This window comes from Pogona vitticeps, chromosome 4 (assembly GCF_051106095.1).
Source record: "Pogona vitticeps strain Pit_001003342236 chromosome 4, PviZW2.1, whole genome shotgun sequence".
Classification (NCBI taxonomy): Eukaryota; Metazoa; Chordata; class Lepidosauria; order Squamata; family Agamidae; genus Pogona; species Pogona vitticeps.
In genome coordinates, this window is record NC_135786.1 from 121,002,155 (window position 1) to 121,017,979 (window position 15,825).

A 15,825-nucleotide genomic window follows, 5' to 3' on the forward strand; every position below is an offset into this window, starting at 1 on the left:
GACATTCTGATATTTTTGCTGCACATTTAGTTATAAATAAGACAAAGCAGAGAATAACTCAGAACTTCTATTGGCCAGAAATAGGAAAACAAATTAAAAATTTCTGTCGGAGATGTGATGTGTGCCAGAGACAGGGTAATAACCGTGACAGGACGAAGGCTAAGCTGTGCCCTTTACCCGTAATCTCTACACCTTTTGAATGTATTGGAGTGGATATTATAGGACCATTACCTAAAGTCACAAAAAGGGGAAACAGATTTATTCTTACCATTGTTGATCATGCCACAAGATACCCTGAGGCAATTCCTTTGAGCAACATTGAGACACACACAGTAGCTGATGCTATTTTGAGCTATATGACCAGAATGGGTTTTGCATCAGAGATTATAACTGATTTACGACCATACTTATGAAGAGACTGGCAGATTTGTGGCATTAAACATTTAGAAACTTCCCCATATCATCCGCAAAGTAACGGATTAACAGAGAAATTTAATGGGACTCTTATGAGAATGATTAAAGCCTATTTAGCTGAGAACCCTAATAAATGGGACCAGAAATTACAATTACTATTATATGTCTGCAGATCAGTCCCACAAGAAAGTACCGGGTTCAGTCCTTTTGAATTACTATTCAGGAGAAAAGTGAAAGGTCCACTTGATCTAATTAAGCAAAATTGGGAACAATTTGTAGAAGAAGATCCTCAAAATGTAGTCACATATATAGACTCATTAATGAACAGCCTCAAAAGAAATCTAGAATTGGCTGCTGAAAACCTAAAAACCCATAAAGTCAAACAGAAAGTTTGGTATGGTAGAAAGGCTAGAGAAAGACAGTTTAACCCTGGAGATGAGGTACTGATGTTGAGGCCCATCAAGGGGAACAAACTACAGTTAAATTGGGACGGACCTTATAGGGTCATTTACAAAATGAGTGACCTTAATTACATTATCGAAGGAGATGAACACCTAGGCAGGAGGGTAGTTCATGTAAATGCCCTTAAGCCATATTATATTCTTTATTTTTTTTTAATTTACGTTTCTGCTGTAAAGTTTTAAAATTACATTGTTGTTTTTACTGTAAGCCGCCTAGAGTGGTCTAATATGATCAGATAGGCGGGATAGAAATAAAATAAATAAATAAATAAATAAAATAAATTATAGAGAAGAAAAAATGTGCTTTTTTGCAATGAAAGCAGCTGAGAAAGAAGAACATGATTTACCATTCTGGGAAGAGAGGGGTGAAGCAAAGTACAACCCAGAGGAAGTGAAGATCAGCCCTGCTCTAACCATAGAACAGCAGAGTGATCTGAAAATATTGGTTACTAAGTATCAACAGGTTTTCTCAAGCAAACCTGGTGTAGCCAGTGGAGTGATGCATAGAATAGACACGGGCAATGCAGCCCCGCAGGCTGTAACCCCTTGCAGAGTAACCGGACCTTATGTAAACAAAGTGTGCAAAGAGCTAGATGAGATGCTAAAAGATAACATTATAGTGCCATCGTCTAGCGCTTGGTCGGCTCCAATAGTATTAGTGGACAAACCAGATGGAAGCGTCAGGTTCTGTGTAGATTACAGAAAATTAAATCTAGTGACCAAACCCGATGCTTACCCCATGCCCAGACTTGACAACCTAATTGAAACTATTGGGGGTTGCCGATATATTTCCTGTTTGGACTTAACTAAAGGGTTCTGGCAAGTGCGAATAGACCCTAGGGACCAAGAAAAAACCGCATTCTGTAGCCCTTTCGGCTTGTTTGAGTTTCGGGTCCTCATTTTTCGCCTTAGGAATTCCCCAGCTACATTCCAAAGGCTGATGGACAAAACTCTACAAGGGCTCAGTGCATTTACAGTAGCATACATCGATGATATAGGGATCTTTAGCAACACCTGGCAGGATCACCTATGTCACCTAGAATTAATACTACAGCGGTTGAAAGCAGCGGGGTTAACAGTAAAAGCCAATAAATGTCAACTAGGAAGCCCGAGATGAAATACTTGGCTCATATGGTAGGGGGAGGTGTCATCAAACCCCTTGAGGCAAAAGTAGAAGCAATACTTACTTGGCCTAGACCCAATACTAAGAAGAAGATAAGATCCTTTCTTGGTTTAGTGGGATACTATAGAAGATTTATCCCCAGGTTTAGTGAAATTGCTGCCGGCAGATTCTTACACTACTGCTTGGTATAAGAAACTAAATAATGAGGCCACTGGATTGGGTTATTATCAGCTCAGCTATAGAGATGCACCTATAAAGAGGCCAGAACAATAAACTAAAAAGAGGCTGCTGGACATAAACTATTAAGAAGCAAATTCTGAGGCAAATCGTATCTGTTTGCTATTAAAATGGAGCATTTCCTGCAGGCTTATTCACCAGCTAACTACTTTCAGATTTTTTCCATAACAAAATTCAGAAAAAATTTACAGCAGTCCAATTCAATTGTTTGTTTTTAGCAGTAATGGGGGGTGCTCTAAAAGAACTTCCTTTGATTTGAGATTCTGTTTTTGCTACTAAGGACACGTGGAAACAATAAATTATTTTATCCTGGAATGTAGATTACAAAATAAGCTGAGACCTATTTTATAGATTTCACTGCTATCCTTGTGGTTGGAAAGATCAGCTAGATCTTGTGTGGCATATTTGCTGGAAGGCAAGCATAAATTAATAACAGAACAAACAGCTGAATATATTGCAGGTGTTATAGGAGGAGAATAGAATTAACTAGTACCCATTAAGGGTGTGAAGAATCTGCAGAAGTGTTGGGATGTGATGTTAAGATTAAATTAGTAAATTAAAGGATTTGCAGTTTTTAAGTGATTCACTTATACAGGTGTACCTCAGTTTACGAAATTAATGTCTCCTCCAGAACATTATGTAAAGTGGAAATTTTGTAAACCAAATCACAGATTGCGCTAGGAATGGGGACAGCGCTAGAAACCTCCAGAGCAGTGTGTCCTGGAAAACCCTTTCATACGGGGGGGGGGAGAGAAAATCATAAACCGGGGCATTATTTTCTATCGATTTTGGTTCATAAACCGAAAATTACGTAAAACGAGGCTTTCGTAAACCGAGGTACCACTGTACATGCATTTTAGTTTTCTTTATCTTGTACTGTACATGTAAGTGTAATGACAAAAAAAAACTGAAATGTATATGTGTATAAAAGTCAAGGGACCAAATAAACATTGCTGTTAAATCTTGTCAATTCATTTTACACACTTCAAAACATCTGTCTTGATAACTTGAACTCTCCTGCCATTTAAAATGTCCTATTTAACAGCAGTAATATCCTTCAGTATTATGCCAATTACTTTAATACACAGCACTAGTAAAAATAAATAAATAACATTTGTTTTATTAACAAAGTACATACTTGCATGTAGTTCATTGAGCTGTATTCTGTTATAGAATATTATACTGTAATTCTTAATAATGTTTTCATTGATTCTGATATGAGACTACATCTAAACATGGCAACAAAAAAGAAAAATGATACTAAAACTTTGACAAAATTGAATTGTCAAAGAAATAGAAATGTCATTGTTTCTTAGGAAAGGAATATGAGATTATTTCTGCCTGAATAATCGAGTGATAACATCATGCATGAGAATTGCCACATCCTAAGTGAGAGGGAGAGGCATTTGAAAATGCTTGTTGAATAGCCCTAGGTTATATGGACAAAACTGTCAATTTGAGATGAGGTACAATAAGAAATGCCAGACTCTTTTTTCAGATGCCCCCCAATCAACACAGTGTACTATAACATAAAGTTTTAGGTTGTATCTTGCATCTGAGTTTGATCCACAAAACTTGCCTAGTAGAAGACGTTTGTCAGTGATTAACAGCATTAATAAGAAAAATAATAACAAAATATTTTATTTTTCCAATCTAAACTGTTTTATGTATTTCATTGATCAGTTCCGGCTGGCTGAGTTACATTTTGACCTTCAGGCTAGTTAGAAGAACCTAAAATCTGGCAGGGTTTATTGATTCTACTGGTTATAGAATGATGCAGTCAATCTTTTGCATTGTTAACAGTGGGAATGGGGAAACAAACTTTAGAGATATGTGACCGTTATATCAAAGGCGAGTGGCTTTACCATTTTGTTTTTCCTTCTTTCATATCCATTTGTATTTCCTTCATTATTAAAATAATTAAAAGACTCTCCTAGTGAAAAAAGTTTAGTGTGCCAACCTCCTTATGTTGGCTGCAGCCAGAATCCATTAAGGTTACCATAAAAGTTAATTTACACCAGTCATCTTGTCCTCCCACATTAATGTTTATAAGTAGATCTATGCTGCTGTTTTCACCAAGCATCTTCCAGCTGTAGCACACATTAGTTGTATAAAGTTCATATTGTGAATATTTTTATACAGTATCTCATTCAAACAGTATCTCATTCAAAACACATGATTTACATACATAGGGCCAGCAACAAAGGAAGATAAGGTATAATGACTGTTTACATGTAGGGAACATTTTTCAGAGAATCTTTTTATCTCACCTATAGACTATGACTTTATCTGACCCCGTCTAATGTTTGAAGCTAAGCAGGGATGGTCTTGGTTACTATTTGAATTGCAGGCAATTAAGCAGTACCAGTGATATCTACAAGCTGAGAAACAATTCTACCTGACATCCTGGAGATATGCTCTTTCACATGATTTGAAAGTGTGGGCCAACTCAGAGCAAGGCAACTTCCTATTTTCTGCAGGACAACAGAGTTACATGTGCAGATAATTAGAAGGAAGTGTTTGCTTCTCTTAACTTGGTGCTAAATTTTTTACAGTTTTAGTTCGCAAAGTGGAAGATTCTCCACAACATGTCAGCTACATGTAAATAGTTGCTAAATAATGTCTCAGTCTACACTGGAGGTTTTGCCCTTTTGTCTTCATTGCATGCAGTACATCACATCATATGTAAGACGCTGAAGAACTGAAATGAATGTTATTTTCATTACTACTTTCAAAGAAGATTCTTTAAGAGTCTAATATATTCTTCCTTCTGAATCTTTCAGTCCCCTTCCTTAATCCCTGGGATCCTCTTGTCCTTGTATCCTTCTGTGCTCACAGTCCTAATAGATTACATTTTGAACTTAAAAGAAATGTTGGAGTTCAGCCACCTAGAGCAACTAAAAATAAATTACACAAAATCTAAAGTGATGATTTTTGGAAAGCATTCCTCCAAATTCAGCTGGACTATAGGCAAAAATAAAATAGAACAAGTCTAGACGTAGGAGTGCATTTCGATGAGAAAAACTGCTGGAAATCCCAGATACAGAGCACCAAAATATTGGTTCAGAAATCTAGCCATGCTTTGGCCATATTTTTCCAATGTAAAGGTGGAAACCTAGTAACCCCAGCTTTAAGTCTTTTCAGGGATGGTGATCTCCCAAATGCTTTATGGAATTGAGATCTGGGGTATGAATCACAATAACCTACACCACCTTGAAGTAGGACAGAACAAGTTTCTGAGACACATCCTCGCGGCACCTTGGGTGACTCCGGCAGCTCTTCTTAGAGCAGGACAGGTATGGTGTCCATCAAAGCCAGGGCAGCTCTAGCTATGTTCTCCTACTATAAGAGGGTGATGGATATGCCCGATCACCATCTACCTAAATGCTTTTTGGTAGAGCAATGGAAGAGTGGTGGCTTGGCAACTTCAGTTCAAATCTTAATAAAATCTAAATCCCTCTCCACAGACCTTTTTGTTTTTTTCTGGGGTTAAAAGAATTTTGAGGGACTGCGTCTACAAATTGGATAATAACCAGGACTTAGTCTTAATAGAATCTTCAAATTTCTTTCACTGGTACCATCTGCTGAAAACAAACCACTCAAGAGCGCAATACTTACATACACTTACTTTTGCCCCCCTGAGAACAGCATTCACAGAACTTTGTTTTCAAAACATGCCAACTGCTGTTTTAGACGGCAGGTACATGAATGTCCCTAAGCATCTAAGGCTGTGTATTTGCGGAGCTGGTGAGATAGAGGATGTTGTTCACTATTTACTCACCTGTCAGTTCTATCAAAACCCTAGAGAAAAATTTCTGGGTAACATTTTGGCTGCCCTACAGGAGGAAAGCCCTCAGATAAAGATGGTTAGGTGACTTACTTTTGGACCATCACCCATATGAAACATACAGAACAGCGCTGTTTGCAAAAGCAGCCAGAAACATCCACGCTAATTTCCTGAGAGACATCACAATCAATTGTGCAGGGGACTCCCAGATATGAAGGGGCACCCACATGTGTTCCCCTGATTTTCTCTCCCCTTCGTCTGTTATTTTATCATGATTTTACTTAGCCATATTTGTATTTTAAACGATTGTAACAGCTTTTAGCCAATACAATAAACTTGAACTTGAAATTGACTTGTATTAGGTTGTATATTTTTAACTGCATTTTTGTGTTATACTAATATATATAATAGGATGTGGTGGCGCTGCGGGTTAAACTGCAGAAGCCTGTGCTGCAGGGTCAGAAGACCAGCAGTCGTAAGATCGAATCCACGTGACGGAGTGAGCTCCTGTCACTTTGTCCCAGCTCCTCGCCAACCTAGCTGTTCAAAAGCATGTAAATGCAAGTAGATAAATAGGTACCACCTCTGTGGCAGGATAAAACACCTGAGTAGATAAATAGGTACCATCTCAGTAGGAAGGTAAAACGGCATTCCCTAGTCATGCTGGCCACCTGACAATGGAAACTGTCTTCGGACAAGCGCTGGCTCTATGGCTTGAAAACAGGATGAGCACCGCCCCCTAGAGTCCGACACGACTGGACTAAAAATGTCAAGGGGAACCTTTACCTTACTATATATAATAATAATATTTGAATATATCTCCTGGTCAGTGACTGTTATTTGTTTGTTTGTTTGTTTATTGGCTTTCTATCCCGCCCTTTTAGACAAAGTCTACTCCGGGCGGGTTCCATCAAACATTGTAAGCTAAAACAGTTAAAAACAATTCTAAACAATAGTACAGTAATAAAGATTGCTCAATCACTCAGTCTGTGACTAGATTTCTTCCCTCCCACAGCAATCTCTCAATTAAAAGAAATATTTAAAAGAGTAAGAAAAGGAATTGCATTAACAGTCTGGATAGCGCAACAAGTCACTTTACAATTATGCTCTTGTGGGTGGGTGTTTGGGCCTCACTTCAAATAGCAATATATTTTAGTCCCACAGTGAATTTATATGTAGATGTATTCTTGTGTATAGATGCTGGATCCAGATGGAGTTAATTGCTTCCTAAAATCATTGGGACATATTTTGGTCTTGATCGATTTTCCACATTGATTTAAACACTAATAAGGGTGTGGTTACATGTTGAAATACCCCTGGGCTTTTATTGGATTTAGCGCACTTTAAATTTATTTTATAGTATTCATTTACATCTAAGTGCACTTTTTTGGGGGTCTGGGAAATGTGTTTATTTGTGTGTTCATTCGTGAGTGAGTTTCTTTAAACACTCACTACAGGCCTGTTTATTTTAACTACTTGATTTTAATTCTATTTATTTTTAATAACTTACATATGTGCCTGCCTGTGTTATAGTAAATCGTGTCTGTGGGGTTTGTCAAGTATTGGGTGGAAGGATCACAAGCTTCAGGCTGCAGGGTAATTTTTTCTATCTGTAACACTGATGTAGTGCTATTTCCAGTTTGAAAGATAGAAAGAAATAAAACAAAAAATAAAAGTAACAGTACAGCAGAAGAACACAAGTTTCATCTCAGAGTGCAGGATACATAATAATGGGCTTGAACTACAGGGAGCTGGAGATAGGCTGCATATCCGGAAAAACTTCTTAACTGTCAGAGTAGTATAACAATGGAACCAGTTGCCTTGGGAGATGGCGAGCACTCCAGTGGTGGAGGCATTCATTCAAGAGAAAATTGGACAACCATCTGTCAGATCTGCTTTGATTTGATTCCTGTATTTTATTTATTATTTGATTTATTTGATTTATATCCCGCCCATCTGGTCTGGTCGGCCACTTTCGGCGGCTTCCAATAAGGTGTATACGATAAAACATAAGAATTTTACAAACAGTCCATAACACATACAATAATAAAACAAATAATAAATGAAAGAAAAAATAAAGAAAGAATTAAATATTGACAGGAGGGAAGGCCTGAACATACAACCATGTTTTTAGTTGACTCTTAAAAGTGCCCAGTGTAGGGGCTGCACGAGTAACTGGAGGAAGGTTATTCCAGAGGCGAGGAGCCACCGCCGAGAAGGCCCGGTTTCGTGTCCTGTCCTTCCGGGCCTCCCTCGGCGTTAGGCTCCTCAGCCTCACCTCCTGGCTTGTGCAGGTGATCCAAGTAGATCTAGGTGGGAGCAGGCGTTCCGCCAAGTATAGGGGTCCTAAACCGTTTGGGCCTTATATGTAAGCATTAACACTTTGAAGTCAATGCGGAAACGGATGGGCAGCCAGTGCAGCATGGCCAGAGTAGGAGAGATACGTTGGTATTTTCTCACTCCAGTAAGGAGTCTGGCCGCCGTATTCTGCACCACCTGAAGTTTCCGCATCAGCTTCAAAGGGAGCCCCACATAGAGCAAGTTACAGTAGTCTAATCTAGAGATTATGAGTGCATGTACTAAGGTAGTGTGCCCCCCGTGTCTAGGTAAGGTCACAGCCGGGCAATCCGCCAAAGGTGGAAAAAGGCGGTGCAGACTACCGACGCCACCTGCGTTTCCATGGTGAGCGTCGGGTCCAGGTGTACCCCTAGGCTGCGGACCCCACTCTTCACGGCCTGGGCCACCCCCCAAAAAAACATGAGGGAGTTTCCCAAGCCACCATCCACAGGGCCACCCACCCTCAGAACTTCTGTCTTGTCCAGGTTCAGCCTCAGCCTATTCTCCTGCATCCATTGCTGTACAGCCCTCAGGCACACCCTCTGATGACCCCACCCAGCGGCCTCATATAGATGTTAAACACCGTTGGGGAGATGATCGACCCCTGTGGAACCCCACATTTGAGACTCCATGGGGCCGAAGTACTCTCCCCAAGCTGCACTCTCTGGGGGCAGTCCTCCAAGAAGGAACGGAACCAGGCCAGAGCCAAGCCATTGATACCTAACTCAGAGAGCCTCCCCAGGAGGATACTGTGGTCAACGGTATTGAAGGCTGCCGAGATGTCGAGGAGGACCAACAAAGATATTTTACCCCTGTCGGCCTCCCTCAACAAGTCATCGTACAGGGCGACCAATGCTGTCTCTGTACCGTGGCACGGCCTGAAGCCCGACTGAAAAGGATTTAGAGCATCTGTTTCATCCAGATGTGCCTGAAGCTGGTCAGCCACCACCCTCAACCACTTTGCTCATGAAAGAAACATTGGCGACGGGCCTATAATTGCCAATTTCGTCTGCCACCAAATTAGATTTCTTTCTTATGGGCCTAAATGAGTGTCTCCTTGAGGGCAAAGGGAAAACTGCCCTCAAGGAAAGATCCATTTATTATTGCAGTGGCCCATGCTGTTGTTATCAGCCTGGCTGCTTTGATTAGCCAGGCCAGGCAAGGGTCCAAGGAGGAGGTGGTGGCTCGACAGTCGTCAAGCACTCTGGCTACAGAATCAGGCGTGACAGGCCGAAAGGAGTCAAGGGTTACTGGGCAAGATGGAGTGCTGGACATCTCTTCTTGACTCACTGTGTTCAAAAAAGGAGAGAGGTCCCGTCGGATGTGTGATCATTTGTGTTTTTATGTGTTACGAGAATGGGATATGTAGTCCTAAGATTGTCCCAATAGCATCCATCTTGATTTAATGTCTGTGTCTGTGGTAGGAAAATTTTACATGCTGTTTCAGAGAAGCTTCATTCTCTGGTTATCTAGTTGCTAAGGAGAGCCAAAGAGTTACATTCCTGGTAGTCATAATAATTCTGCCACAAGACATGATAACAACTCAAGCTTCCATGAGAAAGTTAGGCGGGACAACAAGACCCAGGAGGGGGTGTTCCTTATGAAGCATCCTGGGAAGGAGAAGGAAGTTGGTAGAGGGAAAAAGATGGAGTTTGACTGAGAAAGGACAGACATGTGCTTTTTCCCAAAATGGATTATAACTTTTGAATGGAGCTTTTTGCCAACATGGATTTTTGGATTACAACTGGAATCTAACCTTTCCTGAAGGACTATGGACTATGAAGCCACAGGATACGTAAGAAAGACAACGCCTATGCATAATTCTAGCTTAGTATGTTTTCTTGTGTTATTTTTCCTGGCTGGAGTTTGTGGGGTGGTCTGTCTGACTTGATATGGAAATGTTTCTGACTGAATTACTTTGCTATAAACTGAATTCTGTCTAGAACTATCTTTCTGAATAAAAGCAATAATGTTTAAGATTGCATGCATTGGTCTCTTGTACAAACTAGCCTAACTAATTGGCCACGAATATTTTGCTACCATATAGAGCCCAGATTAGCCTGAGTGTAAACTCATGGACTGTCTGTGTTTGTTGCTTTTTCTTAACCAAGGGGATGGACTTGAGGAAGGAGTGTTAGTCAGGGCCTGGCTGAGAAGTTGGGCTCATCTTAGCTAATAAGGACTGGCTAAACTCTGAAATCTCTCCTTCTCCGGCTTCCCCTTAATCTCCTTGGAGATGGGGGATTGCTTACAGGATGGCCTCCACTTTAGATTTTAAAAAGGCTGCAAACTGGTCAGGTGAAAAACTAGGGGGAGGCTTATCATCCAGACCAGTTCCGGATAGGTCGCGCACTATACGGAATAACTCCGCCTGCTGGTTGGACGTTTCACTTAATCCGGTTAGCGAAGTAAGTTCGACAAGCAGCCTTTACCTTAGACAGGTAAACGTTAGTTGTGACCCTGACAGCTATCCTATTATAATCCGTCAGGTTCTTCCTCCACCTACGCTCTAGCCTTCTCCTATGTCGATTCAGCGCTCAAAGCTCCTGGTTAAACCAGGGCGCTGGCCGAGCTCTACAACGGAGAGGGCATTTAGGCGCGATCGTGTCTAAAGCCCTGGTTGCAAAGGTGGACCAGCTATCAACAAGAGTGTCAACAGGAGCGCTAGCCAGGTCTGCCATGACCCCTCTCATGATGTCCTGGAATCCAACCAGATCCAGTAGTCTTCGAGGGTGGACCATAGAAATAGGTCCCTGCTCCCTGCAAGGGGGGGCGAGCCACTGTGAGGTTACATTTTATTAGGTGTGATCTGACCATGACAAGGGGACTGACATGAGGTCCGTCACGACCAATCACACTCGCTCTAACTGGAGGAAAAGACCAGGTCCAGTGCGTGACCACCCATGTGGGTGAGGCTGTTGACATGTTGAGACATGTTCAAGGAAGCCATGGTTTCCAAGAACTCAAGAACTGACCCAGATGCCTCTGCCCCCACGTGCACGTTGAAATCACCCATGACCAAAAGCCTCGGGGATCCCAATAGTGCCGTGGAGACAAAGTCAGTCAACTCTGGAAGGGAAGTGGCTGGATCGCGGGGAGCGCGGTAACCCAGCAAAATCCCAATACCATCCCTGGCCCCAATCGACACGTGGAGTTCCTCTTTTGAGCAGGGATTTGGAGTTCATGACCTTATAGGCCCCTTCCAACTCATTCTGTGATTCTGTTTTGTCCCTGCTACCCACATCACCTCAACAGGGGAAGTGAGTTTGCAGCAGCTGTGAAAGGAAGCCAGTGCGAGGGTGGGTAGACACGAGACAAAACCTCGAAAGCAGTTCCAATACAATGCATCAGGAGCATCTCCACATAGCTATGGTAGCATGGGGTTTTTGTTTTAGTCTATTGGTACAGACATTTCACTCCCAGAATGGATAGCCTCTGGAGAGCGAAATATAGGAACCTGGAACCCCACCTTACCAATTCACTTAGAAATGCAGTGGTTTAAAAAGCCCATTTAGCCCCCCCAACTGATGTACACCACAGCAGAAAATGGATTAAAAGTTGTCACAAGAGCATGCACACAGTGACCCCCAAAACCAAATTCAAAAGTCTCAACTTCAAAAGTCTCAGTCCAGCTCCTGTTTTATTTCCATACTGTAACCACACCCTTAGCTCTAGCCGTAACTTTTTATCACAGAATACAAAATGCAAGTAGGTTTTGAGTGGTCACTCACAGGTTTAGCTCTGCTGTGTCCAGATGTCAATAGAGGGAAGTTATTGTAAACTTTTAGAGAATTGGTCCTTTCAGAATTAATAACTGTCGTAAATATGTGCAGATGAACTGGTTGGCTAGTATCCTATTGGGAATTTATACCAGAGTAAGCGTGGTAGTATAAATTGTGGCAACAAATTGCCGATAATTGATCTATTGCCATTTGCTTTCTTAGTCATGTGCCAAGTCATGTGATGCATTGTAAACAGCAACTCTTTAAATAACAGCAGTTTGCTACCATAATTTGTGCACTTGTGCTTATATCAGCATAAATACCCAATAAAATTCTAGCTGCTGGGAAAAATGTTAAGTGCCTGTAGCTTTTATGTACTTGTAATGTCACCATAATTCTGTATATAACATGCTATTAAATGAGCAATTTCATGAAACTGTTTTTATGTGTTAAAATAAAATTGTAAGATCAAAATATCTTCTAAATGAATTCTTGTTGCTGTAGAACCAGTTTTACATGCCTTTTACCTAAATACAAACGGTACAATGATCTTCTCCCATGTACTTATTAGCTTAGCTTTGTTCATATTGTTATATGCCTGGACTAATTAGCATCCAGAGCTGTCTGTGATGATTCAAGTAGTGCTTTAAGGCAGGACTCTTGGGCTGGCTGTGGTGCATTTTAGTCATACTAATACTTTTTAAACCATCTTAGCTCTAAATATCCAGTGTGGTTTGGGATTTTGAAGACTTGCATGTCTGGATGGCCTTAGCTAAATGACTGTTCTTCCACTGAGAGAATGTAAGGTTGTGAAAGCAAATGACCAGTTAATTATTAGTAGTAATCCATTTTTCCATACAATAATGCACCTATAGCCTCAGCTTGACATATTTAAGCACACTCATATCCAGGGAGGAAACAGTTGGCCTGTAGTGCAGTTTTAGAACCCTGGCAAAAGGCAGGTGATTATTTAATAAGGAGATCATATTGCCAGAGTACTGGTTCACTCAGGATGCACGCTGCTGTCTTTGCGAATAGGGATTTTGCTGCTTGGCCTTGTGTCCACTCCTCCCTTGAGCCATCTTCATAATACTTTGGCATGTGGTGCGAACACCTTACCCAGAGGTTTATATTTCTCTCTTCTCAGGTCAACAGATAGTCAGCTAAAATTGTGGAATGTAGGGAAGCCACATTGCTTGCGTTCCTTTAAGGGCCACATCAATGAGAAGAATTTTGTAGGACTGGCATCTAATGGAGATTATATTGCCTGTGGTGAGTGAAACATCTGTTCATCCAACTGGCCTAGCATAGTGTTTCTTTAAAACCTTTATTATTTCTTATTGAGTGCATTTCAGTGACTTTATGAATGTGATAGTGACTTCTTGTAAACACGTCTATGTGGCAGAATTGCTTCAGTATATAGAACCACATTATGCCTTGCACCCAATTAAAATACTGAAGATTTTATATAATGTTATATAAGATTAGATTATAATTATAAAATTATTTAATTTTATATTATATATTATATACTTTTTCCAATGTCAAGTTCCACTTTATGCTTATGAAATTCTTCATTCTGATCCAAAAAAATTCAGAGTATAATACCAAAATGCTGGAGAATATTGGTCACTTTCTGTCTTTTTCTAAAGTTCCCTGGAACATTTTAAATTGTGAACATCTGTTTTGTTTTCTGTAGCTGAAATGTACTCAGCCTACCTTTCAGTCTAACCTCATAGGATGTCCCTTCCAAACTTTTTATCAATTTGTTGCTTGCATCTGAGTCCCCTCCAACGTCAGCATTTCCCTTGTACTCCATTTCTTAGAACACAAAGTAAAAGTCTTCATATGAACTCATATCATTACATATTAGATTGGTTGTGTTATATCAGATATAGTTGATGTTATTTTATATATATATAACTGCTTTGCAGTGTTTTAGCTGTAACTTGGTTTTTGATGGGAACTGTGTACTTGAGCATGAAACAGATATTTAGGAATACTTGTATGTTATCAGCCTTCTAACGTGGCTCTGTATTTTTGCTTTTGATGCAGGAAGTGAAAATAACTCTCTCTACTTGTACTACAAGGGCCTCTCAAAGACACTACTAACTTTCAAATTCGACACTGTCAAGAGTGTCTTGGACAAGGACCGTAAAGAAGATGACACAAATGAATTTGTCAGTGCTGTATGCTGGAGAGCACTGCCAGATGGGGTAAACATTTTTACTGATTTGCTGATTTTTTTTCTAATTCTGTCTTAGAAGGGGGCATGTTTGTCTCTGAGGTGATATCTGCTCCATGTCACTTCAGACAGAATTTGTCTATACATGTTCGCAGAAGTCTAGCACATCAGTGGAAGGGTCTTGCTTGGTCTTTTCCATCATTCTAGTTTCTTTCACACAGAAAAATGAATCAGATGGGAGAATTTTCCATTGCATGAGCCACCCATTAGTTTGAATTGATACTGTATAAAAATAGTTTTGGCACTCAGTAAATTTAAGCCTTTTATAGAATGATAACTTGAGACAGTATTTTGTGTAGTATGTTGTGAGATGCTATTTTACATGAGCAGTTAATTTAAAATATGGTAAAAATGCAGGCACAGAGTACTTCTAGCCCATTTATGTATAAAGTCTCTACTTATGCATTCCATTTAAATCTTTGTCAACTTTAACTGTCTGGATTCATGTTAATGGATAGGAATCTGAGCAGTTGAATTTGTTGACAAATCACAGTGGTCTCAAAGAGCTGAGCACACTATATAAGGCAAATTCTCTTAATATAAGTGTTTTGTTTTTTATCTGATGACTTCTTAGTCATCATGTTCTTACTTCTGATTCCTCTCATTTTACCTCCATTCCTCATTACTGTCCAATGCAATATGCTTTGGATTTGGGCTTGCCTTTCCCATGTTTCAAAAGGGAGAGGAATTATCTGCTTGTTTCAAGCAATGCCTTGCTTGGCTTGCTCACAGAAAGTTGCGAGGTAGGCTTAATGTCATTAAAAAACGATTAATTATTTTATAATAATTGAAGGCTCTTATGAAAAGTCAAGGTATAAATGATAACATTATTTGTATGAGCATACAACGTAGCAGGATTACACAGTACACATGATCTCGTAACAGCAAATCTCAGAAGCTAAATTTCACTCCAAAATCTGAGTAAACAAACTGATGGTGCTTAAAACACTCTCCTTGTTTGTCAGTGTGCTTGTAGCACCAAAAAGTGCTGCCCGAAAAACTGAAGATACGCAGTGGCTCAAAGGTTTTTCTTATTCTGAAGGTATAATAATGGGACTGATACTGGAACCTTTCTTAGCTGAGATTACAGCATTTTACCAGTAGCTCTGCCCCTTGTACTGTGCATGTCAGATCATTTTCCATTTGCTTTCCTTATGTTCTTCTTCATGGCCTCTATGAATCACACCCTGGGTGATCCATGCCTGCGCGGAGCCTCATTGGAAAGTTCTAGAGCTTCTGCGGTAGCAAAAAAACCACATTAGAATAAGGCCCCTCCCCCCACGTATAAGTACCTTGGTGCCAAGGCTCCCCTTTAGTTTCTTTCAACCGCCGCGTTGACAGCCTTCTGATTATGCTTCTGTGAGTAAAAGAGAAAGTTTATTCTTGATTCCTTCCTGTTATCAGTCTTTTTTCCTTTAAACTTTTAGATCAAATTAATTATCATCAGAGATTTTTTTTCCTACTTCGCTCGGCCGCCGGCCACAGCAACCCCCCCGGTT

The 15,825-nt window shown here is 40.3% G+C and overlaps 1 protein-coding gene across 6 annotated transcripts in view; it reads left to right on the forward strand.

Annotated features, from left to right (window-relative positions):
* The window catches only part of COP1 (COP1 E3 ubiquitin ligase), a 333,778-nt gene that overhangs the window by 283,170 nt on the left and 34,783 nt on the right, over nt 1–15,825 (forward strand). For all 6 annotated transcript variants that reach the window (XM_072998208.2, XM_072998210.2, XM_020813947.3 and 3 more), the window contains 2 exons: nt 13,229–13,353; nt 14,137–14,297. In XM_072998208.2, coding sequence (XP_072854309.2) covers nt 13,229–13,353; nt 14,137–14,297 — 286 coding nt within the window. The remainder of the gene's footprint in view (nt 1–13,228; nt 13,354–14,136; nt 14,298–15,825) is intronic.